General features: G+C 37.0%; 5 protein-coding genes across 7 annotated transcripts; 3 read left to right on the top strand and 2 right to left on the bottom strand.

Annotated features, from left to right (window-relative positions):
• Positions 1 to 4933: 4933 nt before the first annotated feature.
• On the top strand, positions 4934 to 7309 carry LOC131010374 (spliceosome-associated protein 49). 3 transcript variants are annotated; one of them, XM_057937873.1, is made up of 4 exons: positions 4934 to 5148; positions 5586 to 5797; positions 6099 to 6267; positions 6405 to 6893. In XM_057937873.1, the coding sequence occupies exons 1-4, from the start codon at positions 5115 to 5117 to the stop codon at positions 6569 to 6571; spliced, it is 582 nt and encodes a 193-aa protein (XP_057793856.1). In that variant the 5' UTR covers positions 4934 to 5114; the 3' UTR covers positions 6572 to 6893. The 3 variants fall into 3 exon arrangements, with proteins under 3 accessions (XP_057793856.1, XP_057793858.1, XP_057793857.1); XM_057937875.1 differs by lacking the exon at positions 6405 to 6893 and adding an exon at positions 7094 to 7309 and having other exon boundaries at positions 4967 to 5148; XM_057937874.1 differs by lacking the exon at positions 6405 to 6893 and adding an exon at positions 7091 to 7309 and having other exon boundaries at positions 4967 to 5148.
• Positions 7310 to 11707: 4398 nt separating this feature from the next.
• On the top strand, positions 11708 to 14930 carry LOC131010320 (pentatricopeptide repeat-containing protein At1g71420). The gene has a single exon (XM_057937784.1). The coding sequence runs from the start codon at positions 11947 to 11949 to the stop codon at positions 13990 to 13992; it is 2046 nt and encodes a 681-aa protein (XP_057793767.1). The 5' UTR covers positions 11708 to 11946; the 3' UTR covers positions 13993 to 14930.
• On the bottom strand, positions 14134 to 14669 carry LOC131010382 (protein TAP1-like). The gene is made up of 2 exons (XM_057937884.1): positions 14411 to 14669; positions 14134 to 14335 (listed from the first exon to the last, which is right to left on the bottom strand). The coding sequence occupies exons 1-2, from the start codon at positions 14667 to 14669 to the stop codon at positions 14259 to 14261; spliced, it is 336 nt and encodes a 111-aa protein (XP_057793867.1). The 3' UTR covers positions 14134 to 14258.
• Positions 14931 to 15230: 300 nt separating the features above from the next.
• Positions 15231 to 18428, bottom strand: LOC131010358 (eukaryotic translation initiation factor 3 subunit I-like). Its single transcript, XM_057937851.1, has 8 exons — positions 18028 to 18428; positions 17154 to 17369; positions 16681 to 16808; positions 16426 to 16545; positions 16249 to 16338; positions 15793 to 15879; positions 15612 to 15691; positions 15231 to 15460 (listed from the first exon to the last, which is right to left on the bottom strand). Exons 1-8 carry the CDS (start codon positions 18209 to 18211, stop codon positions 15385 to 15387), a joined length of 981 nt encoding a protein of 326 aa, XP_057793834.1. The 5' UTR covers positions 18212 to 18428; the 3' UTR covers positions 15231 to 15384.
• A 1728-nt stretch (positions 18429 to 20156) lies between these two features.
• Positions 20157 to 20828, top strand: LOC131009754 (uncharacterized). The gene has a single exon (XM_057937163.1). The coding sequence runs from the start codon at positions 20157 to 20159 to the stop codon at positions 20826 to 20828; it is 672 nt and encodes a 223-aa protein (XP_057793146.1).
• The last annotated feature ends 2644 nt before the right edge of the window (positions 20829 to 23472 follow it).

Below are 23472 nucleotides of genomic sequence, written 5' to 3'. Positions count from 1 at the left end.
TGTAACATATGTGTTTTTGATGCTTTGGATTTTCGTAGGTCGAGTTTAGTTTGTATCGAACACTCGACGTCGTCTTCCTATGTAAATGTTATGTTTAATGAATTTAGACTTTCATCACAAAATTCTATTGTAACTATTCGATACAATATCTGCCTATTTGAGTAGTAAAAAAATCATGATACCACTTGACTACTTATTGGCCAAAACCAGAGATGAATGACAACGTATGGAGCAGTGTATATAAAGAAATGAAAGAGAGAGTATTGGAATTCCAAAGCTCATTGAAATCTCTTCCCTCACAACCACATATTCCATTACAAAGCATCACAAGCTACAAGAAGAAGAAGAAGACTGGTGGTGCAGAAACACAAAGGAACAAAATTCTGCACTCCAAGAATAATTAGTGAATGTGATACAAATTTCTCATTCATGAAAAGTCAAAGTAGATAACATAGCATACTCAAAATGACAATTTTCATCAAATTTCTAAACTTAGTCTCGGCTAAGCATCAAAATGACAAGTTTCATCAAACTTCTAAACTTCAAAATTACAAATTTCATCCAAATGACAAGTTTCATCAAAAAGCCTAAATGAGGCTACCAAAAAAAACCCAAAAGATGCAACTAAAGAGGGGTTGGATCATCCACTTGGCTGCTTTGCGATCCCGGAGTGCTATCCACTATATTCTTCTTCTTCTTTAGAGGTCGAGCAGTTCGTTGAGTAGCATTGTAACCACTGACAAATTGTACACGCCGTGTCCCAGGTTCCTGAAATAATACGTTAAGATATGCATATTTCACATTGCATAAAAAATCTTAAAATAATACATACCCGAAGATAAATACTACCAATCTCGGGAGATACTAATGCGCCATATCTTTGTCGTGCCTGAAGGATGTTCAATTAAGTATAACATTTGTAACTTAATTTGACAAAGTTGCAACAAATTGAACTTAGACACATACTGTGCGCATCTCCTTTTGCTTGACAAACTTGGCTAGATTGCTAGGCTTTGGTGGCTGAAACATTGAACTCGGAGGCGCCCTTGGCTGCCTACCTCGTGGCACGCTGCGCTCAGTGCCCTCAGCTTGTGGCTCGCTGCCCTTTGGTGCCCTCGGCATGTGGCTCGGCTGCTCTCGATGCCCTCGGCTTGTGGCACACTGCCCTCGGTTGAGCTCGCATTTTCCTAAACACAAATCATATTTTATTGTGACATTATATTCAATTTCACCAACTAGAGAATATGAATTACATAATATTGTCAAAAGACTAACCTGTGGCATTCTTGGTGGCTCTTTACACGTTCTCTTATTGTGATCAAATCCACTGCAGTTCTTGCAAGACATGCGTAAACCACGCATCGACCATTTTATCTTTGAAGTATTTTGTAGGTCATCGAGCCCTCTTATCCTATGCTTTTTTGGCCTTCCTATCGGTCTTGAATATTAGGAGGTAAGATAGGCGATTCGGTCACAATCGGCCACGACTTATATCCCTGCAGAGGATTCAAACCAAAGTTGTAACATTCCACATCGTTGCTTTTATAGTAAAACCGATCAATGAAAGTCATAGGATCATCTCTGTTGTGAAAGATGCAACTTAAGGCATGACAACACGGAATACCTATCAACTCCCATGCTCTACATGTGCAATCATAATCAACCAAAGATACTACGTGTGTGTCATCATTCATATGCACAAATGCTAATACTACGTGTGTGTCATCATTCATTCGTGTTTTATCATCATTTTCTTCTTTCTTACAGTCACAAAATATTTCCAAGATCTTTGTTTTATCATCCACAAATGCTAATGCAAGAGACACAAAATCAGCTTTGTCATCACACGGATCCACAAACACAAACTGACCACTGTTTTTATCTCTAAATGCATATCTACCTACATCATCATACCCAAAATCAACAACCACCAACTCATTAACAAAAGCATCCTCCCATTCAAATATGTCATATTCAGGAATATCAAGTGCTTCTTTGAATTCATACTCTCTATCACTGAGAAAAGACCCTCCATGCCACAATCTAAGCCTAACCACAAGTTTATCCATTATATTATATCTGCAAAAAAATATATTTAGGAGTATTAGAGAATCCATTTCAGAATGTACATGTATATTATGTGCAATATGCAGAAATCGAAATGCAAAATCAATTGAAGTAGATTCTGCTCTAGCTTCAAAATTTAAAGGCAGCCATGGAATTTCCATCATTAGAAACTAATTCTAAAACTTATTCCATCAAATTAGACATAGCAGCAGAGATAAGAAAATTGGGAATTTTCGAAAACTAATTCAAATTAGGAACAAATTCATGCTGAAAATTTTCGAAAGGAATTTAGGAACAAATATGGAGAGAGAATTTAGCCCTAGATTGAAGAACACAACGATTGGGGATGACGATACCTACCAAAATTTTTCAGATGTCTAGGTTGAAGAACACCACGAATGTTAGGGCTTCTTCAACAGAACAACGCGATTTGAAGAAGACTTCATAGATTTCAGGCCACCGCGTTTCATGGTTACCCAGCCGATTTCAGGCCGCCGCGATTTTAATGAAGTCTGGTAAGATTTTTGGCAAGAGACAAGTTTTTTCAAGGAAGGCAGCCGCGTTTTTTTCAAGGAGACAAGTTTGAAGTTTCAATCTTTTAATCTAAATGCACATATACGAATTGGAGATCAAGTCGTATTAGAGCATCCACAGTGGGAGTGACTTGATAGCTTACTTGATAGAAAAAGGGACCACATTGAGTAAGGAGGCCACAGTGGGGTGACTTGATAGCTTACTTGATTAATTTAGTTTTGATTTTTGTATTTTTCATTTAAATTTAATTGCACAAATTTAATTCAAATTTAAATTACATTAATTTTAAAATCCTAAAACTTACATAAAAAAGTTACATAAATTTTAAAAATTTAAAAACATATCATAAAATAACTATTCCGGCCCTAGAGGTCCGAAACGTGCCCAAACATGCTCGATCAAATCATGTTGGAGTTGAGCATATATCTGTCTATCTCAGAGAAGTGCATCTCGTTGCACGTATTCCTTGAAGCAAGCACTCTCCATCGAATCATTGCTAGACGCCCTGTGTCCTACGTCGTCATCTCTCCAGTTGGTAGCTGTTTCACCTTCGTGCTCCACAATCATGTTGTGGAGAATGATGCAACATATCATGATGTCCTTGAGATGCTCGACGTACCAACTCCGCGCCGGTTGTTGAATGATTTCCCATCAAGCTTGAAGTACTCCAAAGGCACGTTCGACATCCTTCCGTGCTGATTCTTGTATCTTCTTGAACCTCGCCTCCTTTGGATTGGTAGTCATCGATGGACTCTTGACGAAGCAACGCCACTCCGAATATATATGTTATCACACAAGTAGTAGTCCATATGGTAGTAGCATCGGTTGGTCTCAAAGATCATTGGCGCCGCCGTTCCATCCAACATGTCGGAAAACAGAAGCGACTGGTTCAGAACGTTGATGTCATTGTTCGAACAGGCGACACCGAAGAAGGCATGCCAAATCCACAAATCGTGGGACGCAACGGCTTCCAAGATTAGCATGCCACGCTTTTGAGCAATTCTTCCACGCTCAATGCATACAATCAAGACTCCCGAGCATCCCGGAAAATCCGTGTCGCGCCTCGTGCATTCGAAGAAGGCGTTGGACGTCCCCCGTCGTAGGACGTCGAAGATACTCGGCTCCGTATGCCCGGATGACAGCTTTGCAGAATCTCTTTAGGCATAGACGCCCCGTCGTATCGGTGACCTTGAGATACTCGTCTAAAGTATCCGCACCGACGCCGATCGCTAATTGGCGGATAGCCACCGTGCATTTATGCAAAGACGTGAGAGAGTCCCGACCTCGTGCATCATGGCTCATCCGGAAGTAACTATCTTCACCTTGCACAGCATCGACGATGCGCAAGAACAACTCCTTCTGCATCTGAAAACGACGTCGAAAAAATGTAGGCTCGTACGTCGAATTGTCGTTGAAGTAGTCTTGCATAAGACGTAAATGAGCAGCTTCACGATCACGGTAGACGTATTGTCGGTGATGAACAACACGTTCCGGCTCCGATTGGGAGTACATTTGAGCAATCAATTGTTTCTGCAACTGGATCTCATCGATGATCTCCTGCGCTACCCCGTCGGACGAAGACGACGAAGTATCATTGAACCATTCCGCCATTTTTTGAAGGAAAAGATTGGAAGATTGAAGGAGAAAAATTGTTGTGTGTGTGAATGAAAAAATGAGTGGTATTGATAGATAGAAATTAAAAACAAAAAAATAGGTGAATGAACGACTATGAAGCCGTTGGGAAAGAAAAAAAAAAGAAATCGACTAAAATAGCTGTTTGATTCAAATTTAAACAATTATTTTTTTAATAGGCGCGCGTGGACACGCGCTTTGTATAAGGGAGATTAGGCCTTACTCGATCTATCAAGTCAACATCGAGTAGGCGTTGGCTGCAGTGGGGGACTCGATCCCCACCTTACTCGAGTAGGTGGAATCGAGTACCCCACTGTGGGTGCTCTTACAAAATTACAAATCCTTATTATTTCAATGTTAAAATAAAGCAAATACACAAATTGATAAAGAATATAATTATATAAAAAGTAAAATAAAATTCTTTTTTATGGACAAAAATAATAACTAGAAATTTTTTTCGTGGTCGGAAGGAAGTACTACAATATAATACTCTCCGTCCCGTGAAACTTGAGTAGTATTCATTTTTACGCACGAAGCCTAAGCAATTTTTCTACATAGCAATTTTTTTTTTCTTCATTGACTTTTTTATGCTTTCATCTATTATATTTAACATATAAAATATTAATAACTTTTTAAAATTTGTGTCGAAACGAAATTGTTCAAGAGAAAGTAGCAGGGCATCTCATGGGATACTCGGGTGACCAATAAAACTGGTCTATAAATAAATTAGAAATCAATTAAATCCGCCGACCTCACCTGTGACGCGAGAACTTAGCCATTCTTTCCGTCTCTCGGACTTCTTCTGCTCTCTCTCTTATCTACACTAGAGAATAATTCGTAGCTGCAGTTGCGAGCATATTCTGTAATTATTGCTTTAGATCATGGCGGACAATCCTAAATCCTCCCTATATATTGGTATGCACTGTTTTTCCCCTCTTCATCTAATTCTGTTTGCTATTTTCTTTGTTTCTTTCACTTTTCAATTTCGGCTGCTTTTGATTTTTTTTTGAAACCCAGTTTTGGGCATTTTACCACTGATTTATTTCTAGTGTTTGTCCCCGTTTATTTTTACAATTTCTGAATTTTGCTTTTAATTTACAGCATCGCCTTTGAATTAGGGATTATTTTTGAGATCTTTAATGGTAGATACTTTTTAGCTGATGTATTAACAATTTACTATCTTTGAATCTGCTTATTTGGTCATTCTCGAAGCATACTACTTTCTAGAGTAAAGATATTTCTGATTAGGCAGTCGAATTGCTCTGTAACTTATCATACAAGATAAACTTACTGTTAAACTTCAGGTCGTTTTCTTTTGTTAGTTATCAAATTACGAATTCTTTCTTCTACAGGCAACCTGGATGAGAGAGTCAGTGATAGGGTGTTGTATGACATTCTAATTCAGGCGGGTCGCGTATTAGATTTATATATCCCTCGGGATAGGGAGACCGATAAACCTAAAGGGTATGCTTTTGCGGAGTATGAATCTGAAGAGGTAGCTGAGTATGCTGTCAAGCTTTTCTCTGGGCTTGTAACTCTCTACAAAAGGACATTGAAGTTTGCCGTGAGTCTCTAACTTATATGATCATACTCTCAACTGTTTAGTAGTTCCCGCTCCTCAATGGTTCACTGTGAATTGCCCCCTTTTGAGTTTTGACATGATATGGACAGTCTAGTTCCTAGCTTTTCTCTGAGAATAGTGCGAATGCACCGTTTGATTTTTGTTAAAGAGAAAATATGCTGTAATTAAGTTGACGTTGGTGAGCTGAAAATTTAACTGGTACTGTGGAGTGAACAACTATGTTAGAACCTCATTCTTTAGTAAAGTTAATAATTGTATTAACAAAATCACTTTTTAAAAACAGATTTCCGGACAAGACAGACCCTCTGCTTCTCTACCCATTGCAACCTCACCAGCAGTTGTTTCTTCTGCTAAACCAAGGCATTACCACAAGAATACCGAGCCTTACTCGCATTCTCCGAGGTTATCAGCATCTTGTCGGTTTTCAGAGCATAAGATTAATTATCCAGAAGGTGTGATACATGGTTTCTGATTTACTGATTTGTGACATTCTGCTTTTAAGCTTTTGACTGGTTAGATTATGTTTTGGAATCTTTTCTTGTGGTTAACATGATCTTCTTCTTCTTTGTTTGTCTCCATTCTCTGCCAGTTCTCCCTGATATGTCTATGCACCGGTCTAATGGGTATAGATCATACCATGACAGCACCGATTATGATTACAGTCGAAGAGTGTTTGGTTCAGTGTTGGATAGTGTTAGTCGTTCTAGCTCGAGACGTTATGAGACACGTGATTCATGGAACCGTGATCCTTATTAGTTATTACTGATTATCTATTTGAATTGGTAGAGACCAACTTTGGTAGTTAGTCTATAACCATTGTTGTTCACATAAAGTGGTGTAGCACTTGACCTAGTAGTGAGATGACTCCTCTGTACAATTATTTAGTTCCATCCGTCTTGTGTGGTACATCCGTCCAGACTGCTGAACGTGTTGGCTAATTTGTACTTAAAAGTTATGGTGTTGTGTTGTGAACTTGAATTATGTGTGAAGTTCATCGCTCCAGACACGGTACTTGGTGTTCGCGTTTTGTGTACCTTTGTAGTTTGCTTGGTAATGTATGAAGTGTTGGAATGTTGCATCTCTGTCTCATAACATTTGATGCATGAATGAGTGATCTTCTTTTGTTTGGCTGAAGGGGCCATAGCTAGCCTATATTTCTTTATATGGGTGATTTTTATTGATCTGGCATTTGTGGAATGTGACTGCTGCTGTGGTTTGCATTGTGTAAATTTGACAAAGTGCAAATTGTAATTGATGTGGTGCAATGAATGGTAGAAGGTGATGAGAGCAACAGTCATGTTGATGTTGAAGAAGGTGAAATTCCTTGGTCAGAATGATGCCATTGCCAGCTGATTACATCATCAATCTCTTACACAAGCCACGGACAAAATAAAAATATAATCTTATTCTTTTACACCATCTAAAATCACCTATGATATGTCATTTTTGCTTCATTGTTACACTCCTTTCACAATAAATCTGATTTTTCATCAAGTCAATTCTTTAAATTTGTAATCACATTTGGTTACATATATTCCAATTCATTGTACAATTTTCACAGTTAACAAAGCCTATCATTTTGTTTTCATTCTCAAGAGACGTTGCAATTAAGGATGTCAATTGTGCCCGCCGCAATCAATATCGGATTGGCTCATTCGGCTTATTTTTTATTCTTATCATTCGGATTTTTTGTTACTTTCGGGTTAAACTAGACTTTTGATTTTTGGTTTAGTTCATCGGATTATAAAGTTACCAAAAATATGCTATATAATATTTTCTTTATCAAGATACTAAGCTTGTATATTATTAAATATAAAAATCTGTCTTTTCAACATCGACTTATCTAAAAATTAATTAGAAATCTTTCGAGTTAAGGATATGATGGACATCTCTACTATATTTAAAAGAGTAATTTCAAAATTGAGGGGTAATTTTGTAGTTATAATAAAATTGAAGGTTTATGTTTAAACTCTATATTTTTCTTCTTATTTTCATTTTCTTTTAACTTCTTATTTGTTGTTATATTTCTTTCCAAAATTGTGAAATTCGATTAATTATAAAATATTTAATATACATATCAAATTAAAGATCACGATAAGAGCTTTAATATGATACTATATTTTATGAAAATATTTGATTTAAAATGTAAAACTTAAATTTGTTTAAATATTAAAGTTTTATAAATTTCTCTCTCCTCTATCATCTTTTTTGAATAAATATATTTTTAATTCTTTTTAGTTACTCCCTTCGTCCCTGAAAATTGTAACCTTATTACTATATCGGGATGCCCCTGAAAATTGTGACATTTCCTTATTTGGAAATGACCCCACAAACTTTTCCTCTCACTATCTACAAAAAAGTGTGGAACTCAATCTCCACTTAAACCAACTACTACACTTTTTCTTAAAACCCATACAATTTCCTTTGGGTCTCAATTTTTAGGGACCGAGGGAGTAGAATTTTATTTTTAATTTTTTTAATTTTTTTTTATTTAGTTTTTCATAATATCAAATTTTATAATTGTGAATTTTTTTTTTCAATATTCAATTCAAATGCTTATATTTATAATTATAATAATTGAATTAGTATTAATTTAGAGTGATTTTATATAAATATAAAAATAAAAAAAATATTTTCCCGTGCATTGCACAGATGCAAATGCTAGTTAAACTTAAATGATTATACTCCCTCCGTCCACCAATCAACTACCCATTTGCCTCTAAAATTTTGTCCACCAATTAACTACCCACTCTGCTTTTTAGACATTTATACCCTTTCATACTTTTTAAATTACAACACTTTACCAGCATGACCCACCATAGTTTATGGTGAAACATAAGAGGGTGGGTATCTAACTAATCGGTGAATTGTGAATAAATCGTGAGTTATACCTAGTTTTGATTGATCGGAGAAGACAAAGGAAGTAATCGGAATGCTAGAACGAGAGAAAATCTGCTGTTATATTGAGAGTAAAAGATAGCGTAAGTTACAAAGGAGCATGTATGCTGCTATTTATAGATTACATATAAAGGGTAAAATAGTAAAATCAGCACTGGAGCATGCGTCTTGCGTGGTCAGGGGTATAACAGTAAAATCACCTTCATGCGGGAGACCTCCCCGCGTTTCTGGTGATCCCTCTGGTGAATACCATTCCTCTGGCGAGAGCGGCTTCTCTGGCGAAGATGGTTCCTCTGATAAAGGTGATTCCTCTGGCGAGTGTGATTCCTCTGGCGAGTGTGATTCCTCTGGGGAGTGTGATTCCTCTGGCGAGTATGATTCCTCTGATATATTCATTCCGCTGGTGAGGCTTATTCCTCTGATTTATATCATTTTTCTGCTCTGCACATATTACTCATCATCAGTTTACATTAAGAACACTAATTAATCCCACCTAATTAATTAAGTGAGCTAATGTTAACAGATTTATTTTTTGCCTTTTTCGGCCCACTCACCCAAAATGAGTTCTCACTTTTTATTCCCTAAAAAGGGAATACAACCCCAATCGGCGCAAACCCTAATTCTCTATCTCCCTCCCGCCGTTGTTCTCCGATCTTCCTCTTCGCACCATCGAGTTATCTGTCGATGGCTTCTCTTCCGACTGCTCATCCCTCCTATCCAAGTGAATGGGAAGTCGAATCGACGGAAATTGACGGTGGATCCCGCCTCCCCTCAATGGAAGAAGTCGCCATTTCTTATGTGGCTTCTCTTCAGGGGTTGGCGCTGGAATCTGAATCATTCGTGCCAGAATCTGAGTCATTCGTGCCGGAATCTGAGTCATTCGTGCTTTCGACGGAATCCATGGTGCCGGAGACAGAATCTTTCGTAGATTCGACGCCGACACCCGGATCTGTTGATCTGTGGTCGCCACCTACTCTCGCTCCACCTTTCTTGTGGCATTTTGTGGAGTTGGCTGAAATTAATGAGTTCACCAACCTCCCCCTTTGTGTATTTAATGACTCATTAAGTTGCTAGGTACATTTGAAATATTCCCTCCAAATATTTTGTGTAATTTGGCATAAACAGGCGCCATTTGTGTAATCTGCCATATTTATTGGCTTATTTAATCAATTCAGTGTGTCTTAAAGTACCGAAACTTGTGCCATTTTTTTAAATATTGCATGAATAGCTTCTGCCATTTTCACACCTATTTTCAAGTAATATAGGCATCACTAATAAAATTATGAATGGGTTTACTTAAGAATAAATCACAAATAAAGCTTGTTAAAAAAAATAAGGAGTAATTTAAATAAAGGAATAAAAATAATGTTAAATAACTCAACTTATAAAGGAAAGATTAGTAAAAGTAATCACATTACACTAACACTATCATTTTGGTCTTTTACACCACATTTTTCAATTTTCTTAGTCTCCGTGCCGACCACCAAATGGGTAGTTGATTGGTGGACGGAGGGAGTATTTAATTTGGGTTAATTATAGTTTATAGCCTCAACTTTCACCTTTTTTTATTTTATAGGCTTAACTATGATTTATTTTTTGTATATCCTGAACTTTGGTATATTATTTAATTATAGCCCGAAAATAAAAGTCAGTATCGGAAATATGATCTGGATAGCCGGTAATCTGACTCAGATTACAAAAAAAATGATGTGGACATTTTAATTTTATTTGTAGGCCACATCATCAAATAACAAAATAAAAAACAAAGAAAAATTGAATTGATAAATACCATGGAATTGTCGTTTGGCCCATTACAAACTCATTCAATTATAAAGAAGCATATTAGAATATCAACTGTTCTGTCACCTTTACGTTCTCTCCAGTCTTCACCAAAACCACAGACTTCATCCAAAGTTTCGACATCAAGATTCTACCTTTCATGTGCGTTGGGTCTTTCATTGTCGACAAGTGAAGATTTTGGTGTCCACGTCGAAGGGCCATTTTTTTTCCCGAAAAGGGACCGCACGAGAGTAAGCTTTTATATAATACTTGTTCTCATCAAATATTAGGGTTTATACTTTAATGGTTGTAGAGGCTAATCGAATGGTTGTAGAGGCTGAAGAAGGAGAATGGGTTGTAGAGGCGAGCAAGTTTATAGTGGTAGATGAGCAAGATGTTGGGGGAATAGATTGGGGTTTAGAGTGTAATGAAGATGATGAAATAATTGATGATGATGATGATGATGTAGATTCAGATTATGATAAACAGTTAGTCATTGAAGAGTCTGAATCTGAGCAACATTTAGATGATTGTGATTTCTCCGACGATACTGACTTTTATTTTCGGGCTATAATTAAATAATATACCAAAGTTCAGGATATACAAAAAATAAATCATAGTTAAGGCTATAAAATAAAAAAAGGTGAAAGTTGAGGCTATAAACTATAATTAACCCATTTAATTTTCATGTAAGATTTTGTTTAAAAATTCACATCACAAATGTTAAAAACCTTATTATCAACTTCAAAATAATGAAATTTAATAATCAAGCAATCAGAGATTTTTTAGTTTATCGAGCCAACTCATTTGATTTCTGAGTTAGTCTATTGGCTATTTGAATTTTTTATATTAAATTAAAGACAACTCGACCTTAATTCACTTTTTTCTTGATCGGGTTATTGAGTATTGACATCCCCAAAAATCACCAAAATACTTTCATCCACAAAACAAAATAAAACAAAATCGACCATAAACATCTGTGTAAGCCTGGTGGTTTTCTGTTGCGCAGCAGCTTTAGGAAGACGGATTTTGTAACAGAAAACGGAATAATTGCCCTGAATATATCAACTTTGATTCAATTTTGATTTCGAAGTATAAATTAATAGTTTTGACTTGAAATACACGATTTGAAATTTTATATGATCGTTAATCTTTGATAAATTAATATCATCTTTATTAACTGAAGTGACAAATTTATGTGGTTGTAACTAAATAAAATGACGTATATATTCAACTACGTTGTTTAATTCGTCCACGGTTTAAATTATAGTATACATTTTTACGTTTACCTTAGCATTAATTTGAAGATAATTGATAATATTATAAAAAATTAAAATAATTGAAAATTGATATATTATGAGGCATAATTTTTTGTTCACGTTCAAAATCAAAATTCGATGAAAGTAGGTGTATGCATGCGCAATTGCTCTGAAAAAAGCTGCATTTTGTGAGCTATGAATATTGCTCTAAAATCAGTAGCTCCAAAAAATTGTTACACGACCAGCCAAGCAATTCGGCGCTACATGCAGCCGCATACTATCTCCCAGCCGCCGCCGGACCTCGTCGCCGCCAACAATGCCATCAACGCACATGCTAAGCGCGGCGACTTACATGTTGCCCACCAGCTGTTCGCTGAAATGCCTCACAGAAATATATATTCTTGGACGATACTCATCTCTGGCTACGCACAGCGCGGCAAAATGGAGCACTGCTTCCGTCTCTTCTCTCAAATGCTGTCCCATCATAGACCCAACGAGTTCGCCTACGCCAGCTTGCTGTCCGTCTGCGATCACTGCCACGGCTTGCAAGTTCATGGGCTTGCCTTCAAAACCGGTTTCGATGCTTGGATTTATGTCGCTAACGCTCTGATCGCATTGTACTGGAAGAATATTCGCTGCAGCGCCGGAGTCGAGGCGTGGAGGGTGTTTGAAGGAATGAATTTCAGAAATCTCGTTACCTATAACTCCATGATCAAAGGACTTGGGATGCACCATCGAGGCCATGAAGCTATGGTTTTGTTTGTGAGAATGCTTTGTGATGATGGACTTGAGTTCGACCGCACTACGCTCTTAACTTTGATATCTTCTCTCTCTGTAGGCAGTGAGAATGCTATGGGGCTAAAGTGTTGTTTGCAGTTGCAGTCTGCCAGCATTAAAACGGCTTTGAACTTGGATGTTGGGGTGGCGACCTCACTCATCAAATGCTATTCAACTCTTTCTGGAGATGTTGGTGCTTGTCGTAAGCTCTTCTTGGAGACGAGTGTTGTGGATCGCGACATTGTTATGTGGACTGGTGTTATGGCTGCATCTGTTGAAAGGGACCCTGCTCAAGTTGTAGTCCTTTTCAACCAGATGCGTTGGGAGGATGATTTGTATCCGGATTGCTACGTATTCACCGTGTTGTTAAAAGCTTGTGCGAATCTGGTGACGGAGAGTGCTGCCGCTGCAGTGCATGGTCAGGTAGTCAGAGCAGGTTTTCTAAATGGAATTGAGCTTGATAATGCTTTGATTCATGCTTATTCCAGGTGTGGTTCCGTTGATAACGCTGAGCGAGTTTTCCACGACATGTCATCAAGGGATGTTGTCTCTTGGAATTCAATGTTGAAGGCTTATGCTGTGCATGGAAAGGCTGAGACAGCTTTGGATTTGTTCGCACAGATGGATGTTGCACCGGATGAAGCAACTTTGGTCGCGCTTCTGACATCTTGCAGTCATGCCGGGATGGTGAAGGAAGGGATTGAGATGTTTGATACCATGCGCGAGAGATATGGTATAGCTCCTCAACTTGATCATTATGCTTGTATGGTTGATATTCTAGGGAGATCTGGCCGTTTATCGGAGGCTGAAAACATCATAAGAAATATGCCTATGCAACCGGATTGTGTTATCTGGAGTGCTTTTCTAGGAGGATGTAGGAAACATGGAGAAACAGAGGCAGCCGAGTTAGCATCACAAAAGTTGCAGGAATTGGATCCGGACAATTCATTAGGATATGTTATGATCTCAAATATCTACTGCTCAGCTAATAGCTTTGGTGAAGGAGGCTTGATAAGAAAGAAAATGGATAAAGCCGGTGTTAGGAAGGAGCCCGGTCTGAGCTGGACAGAAGTCGGGCATGGATTGCACGAATTTGCTTCTGGGGGGCAGCGGCACCCACAAATAAAAGAAATAGGCAGCTATTTGGATGGGCTACTGAGGCAGTTGAAGGAAATAGGTTATGTTCCAGACACCAGCTCAGTCTTGTTTGATGTAGAAGAAGAGCATAAGGAGGAGCAACTGTATCTTCACAGCGAAAAGCTGGCGCTGGTTTTCTCTTTGATGAATGGTGGTGATTCGAGTTGCAGAGTTATTAAGATAATAAAGAACATACGCATTTGTTTGGACTGCCATAACTTCATGAAATTAGCATCAAAGCTTCTTGGCAAGTCCATTGTTGTCAGAGATACTAATCGATTTCATCATTTTAGAGACGGAGCTTGCTCTTGCAATGACTATTGGTGACTGCCTCTTAGTTTCTTGGTTGCAAGGATGGTAAAATTTCAATTCATATCGTGTTAATGGTTACAAAATATGGTATGATATAACTAGAATATTGTTGAGAAAAATGCTATGCTGCTTGCTAGTTCCTGCAGAGAATTTGGCTACAAACAAAGCGGCAACAATGCATTGATAAATGGAGCAAAGAGAAGATTTATTACAGCCACGTTTATTTGAAACAAAAGATTATGTGGCTGCAGTTGCAGACTATTTATTTGACCACAGAGCAATCACTCTACAATCTTGGCATTGATCTTGCAGTGGAATTTACGGCATTTGAAGACGCAGTCGGTCATCCTCTTCTCATCTGCAACAGCAAATGACAGTTTACACGATGCAAGAATCCGAAAACTGGAGAAATGGGAGAGTAGAAAGTGCATACCACTAGTGAACTTGGCACATTGATCGAGCATACATCCGAGGCTACAATAATGCTGTTTGGTGGAGGTGTCGGGAGGGAGACAATGCACCGGGCAGTATTTGATGCAGGCTGCAACACCAATGCCGCTTGATTTGCACTCTTTCAGGCAACGGTCGATGCAGGCTCCGGGGGGCAAGTGAGCCATCGTTGGGCCAACATTGAGCAATGCCATCACCACCATCATCAGCCCCACAATCGTTTGAATGCCTTTCCTGCCCATGGCTGCTGTGTTTTCTCTGCACAGAATAATAATAATACCTAATCAAATCTTGATGCAGAGGAGGCGGGGCTACGACGCCTTTTATACAGCCCATGTACATAACATTAGTGTGTGAATGTTGCAGTTGCTTCATTTACCTCGTGTGACTGCACCTCCATTAACTTGTGACCAGTGGAACAACGCTCTGTTTCTTAACTACTTGCTTTTGTGTTTTATTTAGATTAAGAATTCCATCAATATTTGAAATATCGCCTTATATTTGCTCATAAATTTATCAAGCATTCTGATTACGTCACTATAAATGTTGATGCAACAGGAGAAACAGCAAAATCTTGACAACTCAATGGTTCGCTACATAGTAAAATTAAATTTAGAAATTCAAACGTGGTTTCTAATTTAGCGATAGATAGCTCGATCTAAAACGCGTTTGAGCTTTTGTCTTTCAAGCTTAATATGGAATCCTAGTGTAATACAACTGCTGCCAATATCGTAACATTCTCATATTTACAAAATCAATGAACCGTAAGTCGAAATTGAACGCATTGGTGCTAATGATGCCGCTTTCAAGAATCATAAATAGTATTAATAGAAAACGGGGCAAAAATTGGATGTTAATCTCGTACAAACATTTGAACTCAATGTTCCGAAATTTCATCATAAACACAATAGTACTCTAATGTGAAGATGAAACTAGCAAGGGCCGAACTCTTGATGTTCAAATCTTGATGTTGAAGTAATCTTGATCAAAATGGTGCAACCTAACGTAGCCATCTTCCCCTCCGCTCGAGAAACTACGGACACGACAAGGAGAAAATCATTAGGTTGAAACTTAAAAAACCAACTTTCTTGTGAGAAGCGAGAAGAGTCGTAAGAAAATGATAAAAAAAGAATTGTTCAGATGATCGTCAAATGAGATGTGAAGGAACAAGGGGAAAATGTCACCTCCTGCCATCTGGATTGAACGCCAAGGCGTTGATAGGTCCAAAATGGCCCTTTACACCTCCTATTTCTTCGGTGAGGATCTACAGAAAAGAACAGAGAACGAAAAATCATTAAAGAGCTCTTTACTTTTGTAAGGTCACAATATCATCTTGAATGTGAACTTATAGCAGCATGAGTTAACCTTGTCATAGAATTTGGCTTCAAACTTTCCAGCACGATGATCAGTTGTGGTAACAGCTGATGCATCCTGACCACCTCCAAGCACCACCTATAAATGCCACAAATGTCAAAATCAACGCAACCGGAAAACAAACATCTATCTTAGTAACATGTGGAAGATCGACACAACATTTTCTAAGTTCACAAAAAGCTGTGCGTATAAATTATAGGAAATATTGCATCCAAGCAAAAATTGAGACTCTTTCTCCAAACATTAAATATGTTCGGGAAACCAATAAATATAAAGAGCTTCAGACGAATTATCTAAAAGCATAAATCCCAGTTTCAAGAGGCGCGCTAAATTAGGGTGTCGGAAAATAAAGTAAAGACGACTTTGAGAAAGAAATGATAAAAATGCAAGACTTAAATGAAAATAAAATAGATATCTGTGTTCGCTGGATCTGCTTCTGATTCTTACATGATCAAGAAGCGGAGACATTGCAACTGCATTTACAGGCCGTTCTGTCACATAGGTTTTGATAAGTGTTAATGTTCTTGAATCCCAAAGCTGAAAAAAGGGAATAGACCAGTTAATACAAGATGACAGCAAGAATTATGGACATATTGAAAGGACATTAATAAGAACATGAACCACCTTTGCAGACTTATCCAATGAACCCGAGAGAAAATGTGAACCATCTGCAGCCTTTGCAAGTGATGTAATAGTTTTTTTGTGGCCTTCCTCCTTGTTAGACTCTTTCAGCAACTTTCCTGTCTGTAATTTCCAAAACAATAATAGAAGGATCAGCTATTTTTCTTGGAAAGAAAAGCGGTTAGGTGATATCTTTTGCAATATGCTAAAAAACAAAAATATAGTCATTAAGAACTGAGTTTTGGTTAAAATACTAACCTCAGAATCCCATACACGAATTACTGAATCTTCACCACCACTTACAATGGTCCTATTCAGGGGTCCCCAAACTGCTCTGTTTATTCTTCCCTGTGGCCCCTTAAGAGTGAGAACAGATTCGCCACTCTCTGCAATACCGTCCCACAATAATTAGCCATCTGACGAATAACGCAATTTGAGTAACAAATATGATGCCACAAAGTTTTGGAAAAACCAATATCAATATATAGGTCAAAATCTATTCTTTTACTACTCTTCTTAAAAAAAGTTCAGAAACCTTAATGATATCCTTATCAGATACCCAAATATAAAGGTAGTATTTCATAGATTACTTCTTAACCTTAGTAATGGATAGAATTTTAAACTCATCAAAAAGTATTGGCAAGCATACAGCTCAAACCATGTGAGACATCCTCATATGTCAACTGCATGATTAAATCTGGCTAATTGCTATAAATGAGAGAAAAACTTACGGTCTTCTGGATCTCTAGCTATGCGTTTGATGTGAATAGCAGACGGCAATCCCATGAAAGGATCTGTTGTTATGACTGCAAGCTTATCACCAACAGCAAAATCAACAGACCTCGCTGGTGAATCAAAATTGAAGGTGAAAAGCGGAGTTCCTGTTCTGACATCCCATAACTTTGCGGTCTGATCAGCACTTCCAGTTATAAGCCTTGAGGAATCCCCTAAACAGCAAAAGCGATCCATCCACTATTCAGTTTACAAACACTCCATTGAAATTATCATACAACAAAGTCACTAACTTGGCAACCGATAACTTGAAAGAAAAGGCAGAAATCAGTACAAAAATCACATATTTTCATATCCAAAATCGCTGTAACATCCTTCGTTCGACTACAACTACAAACTTGCAGCTAAAACAGAGCAGACACAATTCACCCATTCATCCACTAAAGCCTAAAAACAACACAAAATCACAAGCTACCTAATTACTTTAGATAGCATCGATCGTGAGGTTATCAACACTCTATAAAAAATTGTCATATTTTATTAACTTGGGAAATTTGAAGGAAAGTAAAGGCAGCAATCGTCTTAAACATGATCTCCTTGCCGATCCAAAAACTCTCCTCAATTCAACTAACTTACGATCTTACAGCTAAAACAAGCCCAAAACAAATTCACCTATCCATCCACTAACACCAAAAAAAACCAATAAAAATCTCAAAGTTGCATAATTCTCCGTCAGCCATTTGCTTGCAAGGAATTCAAATCAAACAAGTTTATATTGAACAAAATTAATACTCCTAAACTCGTCTTAATTTCGAGATGTTCGGCCTCTCAAAGTCCAGAAATCGGGGAAAATAAGGGAAAAAGAGATAATACTGGAGATGTCGCAAGTCCAAACAGCGCCATTGTGGCCGCGGTAAGTTCCGAGGCGCTCGCCGTTGTCGGCAAACCAGACGGTAGGATCGTGGTCCTTGGCGCAGGAGAAGAGCAAATCGCCGTCCCGGTTGTACTTGAGAAACGTCAGCGGCCTCTCGTGCCCTTTCATCAATATCGGCCTCATCTTTAATACCTTCCTCTTTTTTTTCTTTACCTCTCTCAACAATGGCTGATAAAACCCTAATTTGTTGTCTGAGAACACTCAAGAAGAAGATGGGAACCGAGAAACCCTAACATCTATAATGTCTTAGTTGTTTATATTTTTGTCACTATGACCTCAAAATTAAATAAAAATAAATAGTACTATAGTATTTATAATTTATATTTTATTGATGCAATATACTTAGAAGGTGTTTGGCTGAGCTTATAAGCTCCTCAAAACAGCTTATAAGCTGTTTAAGAGCTTAAAAGCTCATTCAGAGTGTTTGGCAAAATAAGCTCATCAACAGCTTATAAGCTTAAAAAATAAGCTCCAAGAGCTTATAAGCTTCCCAAAAAATAAGTTCCTCTACCCCAACTTATTTTTTTATAATCTCATATGCAACAATTTTTTTATAAATATTTTTCAACTATAATTTATTATTTTCATCATATATCATTTAAGTTCATTTTTCTTCGATTTTCTCTCTGTAAAAAAATATTTTCTATTTCTAGCAAAAAAATTCTTTCTCTAGCTTATAAGCTCAATTATCCAAACACTTTGATAACTTATAAGCTCTTAAAAATAACATCTTACAAGCTCTTGAAACATCTTATAAGTTCCAAGAACTTATAAGCTCTTTAAAATAAGCTTAGCCAAACACCCTCTAATCTCATTGCTGATAGAGTGATAGTATTCAATATACTATTATATTTTGTTTCAGTAAATCCTTATACAATATTTTAATTTAATAGATCCTTATATTATTGATAATATCAAATCCTTAGTTAAAGAAATTAACGGACCTTATATAACTTTTCCGTTAACTTAATGACATGTGAATTGATTTTAATTTTAATTTAATTCCAAATCATATCTACTAAAAAGAATACAAAATCTGCAAATTTATAAACCTAGCTAGTCGACTTCCTCATCATATCTCTACCACAGTGATAAGTCTGAGCATTGAGACGTCTGCAAATTAAATTTAATGGCACAATTTGATTTTTTTTTTTCTTAGCAAGAGTGGCAATAAGAAATCTGAGCATAAGCACTCAAAAGGGCTGCCAAACACTCTCAGTCCTCTTTCTCCAAGAAAAATGTACTATTCAAGCACTCAAGAAACATATCTACTAGTATATTTTTATTGCTCACTCTAACACTCTACTTTTGCTTTTGCTTCTTCTCTACTTGTATGGATTTTCAAAAATATTGAAGAACAAACTTGAAAAAAATTGGGTAAAACAAAAATCTCGATAGAATAAACAAAACAAAGAATATAATTATTGTTCTTATTGACTAGTACAATGGTGGATTTTGTTTTAATCTTTAAATAATATGACATGGAATTTAATTTAATAAAACTGAGTTGACCTAGTTATAAAAAAATTATAAGATCAATTTTTTAGGCGAAGTTATAAGATCAGTTAGTTCCGTTAAATAAGGATTTGATGTGATCAATAATTCAAGTATAAGGATCTATTAAAATGAAGAAATTATGAAATTGTATAAGGATTTATTGAAACATACTCATTCCGTCCCAGGCCAATAGATAAGTAGTGTGGTCCACAAAAGATTAAGTTTTTAATATTCCCTTATTTTTCCTTAATCATTTTTCTTTCCTTATCTCATTTATACATTCTTCATTAAATTTAAGTGAATTAAAATAAAATTGAATTATGCGGCTGAATCAAAATGCATTGAAAATGACACCAATTAATTGAACACTTCATTCTGAAAATTAAAAAAAATGCGGTTGATTCATTAAATTGCCAAATGAATTGGCGGCTGTTTACAAACAATTTCCACAAAAAAAAGGCGCCGGATTTTTAAAGCTTGAAACCACTACACTCCTATAAATATTCATTTCCTAACACAGCATTCTACACTTCTAAACTAAAATCTCCATACTAAAATTCAACACGGCATAATGCACTTGAGGGATCTTGAAGATGATAAGAAGATGATGGTTGTTCAGTTTCTCCTTCAAAACTTGAATGATGCCGACGTCAAATTCAACTTAGGGCGCCGAACTATCACTCGATTGTGGGCTGAAGCAAAGAAACAAAAACAACAAGGTCGGCTTATCAATTTGACATCAAAGAAAAGATTCACACCACGCTTGACAAAGAGAGTCCAGATAGACATAGCACAAATTCAGGCTCTAGAGCTATGTAGAAGAAGCACAATCAGAAAATTGGCAGTTGGCATACAAGTTAGCAAGAGCACAGTGGGACGTTGGGTTCATTTAGGCCTTAGCAGAACGCATACGAATGCCATAAAGCCTGATCTCACGGCCCCTAATAAGCTACTGAGGTTAAGGTTTTCTCTTGAAGCCTTAGAATATGATAGGATTGCAAATATTCTGAAATTTAAGACAATGCATAATGTAGTGCACATAGATGAGAAATGGTTCTACATGACAAAGGCAAATAATCGATATTATCTCACAAAAGAGGAGCCTGAACCTTACAGGAGCTGTAAGAGCAAAAAATTCATCATTGAGGCTCACTTCGACTCCTTTGAACTTGAGGCGCACTTCGACTCCTTTATTCACATGGGCAGAGGTAAGAACAACAAGAAATTCCTTGAGGCTCTTTGAACTTGCACCACTTGGCTTATTTGGAAAGGTCGTAATGAGAGTAGATTCGAAAACAAGAACTGGCGAAGTCAAGAAAATGCTGGGCGAAATCAAAGCGAGGTTGTGGAGCTGGAATAAGGTTTTTAATCTGTTAGATGAGGAGATCAATTTTATGTGCTGGTTTTCTTACGCCATTTCTCCTTATTTGTTGTAATTGTTTTGGTACCTCTGGTACCTTGGATTCTTTCTTTAATATAATCCTTTCTCTGACCAAAAAAAAAAAAAGCAAAAAATTCATCACCAATGTGATATTTTTGTGTGCGGTTTGCAGGCCACTCTTTGATGAGAATGACAATGTATTGTTTGATGGGAAATTTGGTATTTTCCCTTTCACACAAGTTATTCCAGCTCAGAGAAGAAGCAAGAATAGGAATGCAGGGACACCAGAGACTAAACCAATTCAGTCAATCACTAAAGCAGTGATGAAAGAGTGTTTCATCAACCAGGTATGGAGACATACAATGACTTGTATGCATCGCCGAAATGTACTTTATGTCATAGAATTAGTATGCAAAGTGTAATGCAGATGCAACAATCTAGGGTTTCACCAATAAATCGAAGCATAACAGATGCTAAAACAACAAATCAAGGCATCACAGATACCATAGCACGAAAAGGAAAGTCCTCACCTGTTTGATAATGGGAAAATAGATTTCGGTGAACCGATCTACAATCCTCTTGAATCGGCAGGGCGAAGGCTCCGCCTTTTCCTCAAAATCAGGCGCCGCCACTTCATCTTCTTCAGCCACCACCGCATCAGGTGGCTCAGACTCCGGGACGAAGGTCTCCGGTAGATCTGTCATAGGAACCGCCTTCCTTTTAGCCTGTCGAACTGCCTTCCTCCTAGCCTGTCGATCTGCCTTTTTTCTACCCTCTCAAGGAAGACATGGGACATAGCCACCAAGATCTATACGAGAGTCACAGCCATTGGAAAATTGCGAGTCAGAGACGTGACCACCGCTCAGAGACTCGGAATCGACGAATTCAACCAAGGATTGGTTGAATTCTGGACAAATCGAAGGGGGTTTTGGAGTACACATCATGGTGGGAGGTCGAAGAGGTGGGTTGCGATCGATTGGTGAAGGAGTGGCGGCGGAGGTTGAAGAAGGGTCGGCAGCCCTTTCGATTCTAGGGTTTGCTTAGAGAGAGAAATGATAGAAAGAGGTTGTGAATGAGTGGCATGTGTAATGAGAGGTTTTAATTAGGAGTATGTATCATTTAATTAACCCTCATACTTATACTTAATAAAGCCCTTATTATTTCTATAAAAAGACTGGGCCTATTGGAGTGAGACGTCCCAGAAAGGAAAACGAGCCTATTGGAGTGGGAGTAATATAATAGTAGAGGGACTTGAGGATGTGTTTTACCTAAAAAAAATCCCAAATCGAAACCCACATGGCATTAACATGGAAAATTAAAACTGATGTGAAATTAACATGAGAAATTAAAAATTATGATTATTGACGTGTAACTACACCAATATTGAACAAGTTCTTATTTTTAATATAACGCTAAGAAAGTGTCAAATAATATATTAACTTAAAATTTATTTGAATTTTTTCACGAGCTAAAATTTTATCTAAATAAAACTGACGTGGCACTAGTGGCAAATTGGAATTGACATAGCAAATTGAAACAAAAGTAACAATCCAAACCACGTCATTTTGATTATTATTATTATTATTATTATTATTATTATTATTATTATTATTATTATTATTATTATTATTATTATTATTATTAAAATAATTTTTAACTCCCCACTTTGAAATCTCTGACTTTCTCTATGTTGAACCCTTCTTTTTGCTGGTGAAAGTTAGGGATGATAACGGGCCGGATCTGGACCGAATCTCATCAATACCAAATTCAAATTTATTTTAATTGATGGGATCCAGATCCGCCCCAAATCCAACGGATCTGAAAATTTGGGATCCAGATCCAGATTCGTCAGATCCGCGGGTGCACAGGTCCAAATCCATGGATGTACTGTTTTAAAATTAAATTTAAAAAATAAATAGTCACAAAATCAACAATATCTAGTTTCCATCATAAAAAATATTGCACAAAATCAACAATATCTAGTTTCCATCATAAAGAGCAAGATTGGTGAGTTGTGTTGTTCCAACTTACAAACCAACATCTAATTTTAGTTTATCTTGAGTGAGAGACTTGTGAGTTTCAAATTACATTAAGAGCATTTATAATTGTTATAGCACTCCTAGCAGATCACCTAAATGCATCACTAACTCTAAATTTAAGCTAAAACAATTGAAAATGAGATAAAAAATGCATCCAGCAGATCTCCTAAATTGGATGGGGCCCACAAAAAATTTTACACCCACCTAAATTCAATCTTAAATTTACACCCACCCTAAATTTATTTTAAGCTTATAATTAGTAGGGCCCACGCATAATTATTATTTTTATGTAGAAAATAGGAGATCTGGTGTATGCATTTATAAAATCGAGATCCTAAAATTAAATAGGGAAGCTTTAGGGAGGAATATAGGAGCATAATTTTGAGATTTCTGCTGGGAGTGCTCTTAGTAAGTCTATATTAGCTTCAATAAGTTTAACTTGTTGGTAGCATTAATGATGGCATAAT

The sequence above is a fragment of the Salvia miltiorrhiza genome, chromosome 2 (genome assembly GCF_028751815.1).
Source record: "Salvia miltiorrhiza cultivar Shanhuang (shh) chromosome 2, IMPLAD_Smil_shh, whole genome shotgun sequence".
Lineage (NCBI taxonomy): Eukaryota > Viridiplantae > Streptophyta > Magnoliopsida > Lamiales > Lamiaceae > Salvia > Salvia miltiorrhiza.
Note: the sequence above shows the minus strand (reverse complement) of the source record. Positions and strands in the feature narration are given on the sequence as shown.

Bases quoted from the DNA above. Each gene is read 5' to 3' on its own strand.
- LOC131010358 (XM_057937851.1), bottom strand. From the start codon at position 18,211: ATGAGGCCGATATTGATGAAAGGGCACGAGAGGCCGCTGACGTTTCTC. The intron at 17,370-18,027 runs GTATTATCTCTT...TTTGCTGTTTAG, and splicing joins TTGGACTTGCGACATCTCCA to GGGATTCCTCAAGGCTTATA. The intron at 15,880-16,248 runs GTAAGAATCAGA...TGGCATTTATAG, and splicing joins TGTCTCCGCTTCTTGATCAT to GTGGTGCTTGGAGGTGGTCA.
- LOC131010382 (XM_057937884.1), bottom strand. From the start codon at position 14,669: ATGGGCAGGAAAGGCATTCAAACGATTGTGGGGCTGATGATGGTGGTG. The intron at 14,336-14,410 runs GTATGCACTTTC...TTGCTGTTGCAG, and splicing joins ATGTGCCAAGTTCACTAGTG to ATGAGAAGAGGATGACCGAC.
- LOC131009754 (XM_057937163.1), top strand. From the start codon at position 20,157: ATGCACTTGAGGGATCTTGAAGATGATAAGAAGATGATGGTTGTTCAG.
- LOC131010374 (XM_057937873.1), top strand. From the start codon at position 5,115: ATGGCGGACAATCCTAAATCCTCCCTATATATTG. The intron at 5,149-5,585 runs GTATGCACTGTT...TTTCTTCTACAG, and splicing joins TAAATCCTCCCTATATATTG to GCAACCTGGATGAGAGAGTC. The intron at 6,268-6,404 runs GTGTGATACATG...ATTCTCTGCCAG, and splicing joins TAAGATTAATTATCCAGAAG to TTCTCCCTGATATGTCTATG.
- LOC131010320 (XM_057937784.1), top strand. From the start codon at position 11,947: ATGAATATTGCTCTAAAATCAGTAGCTCCAAAAAATTGTTACACGACC.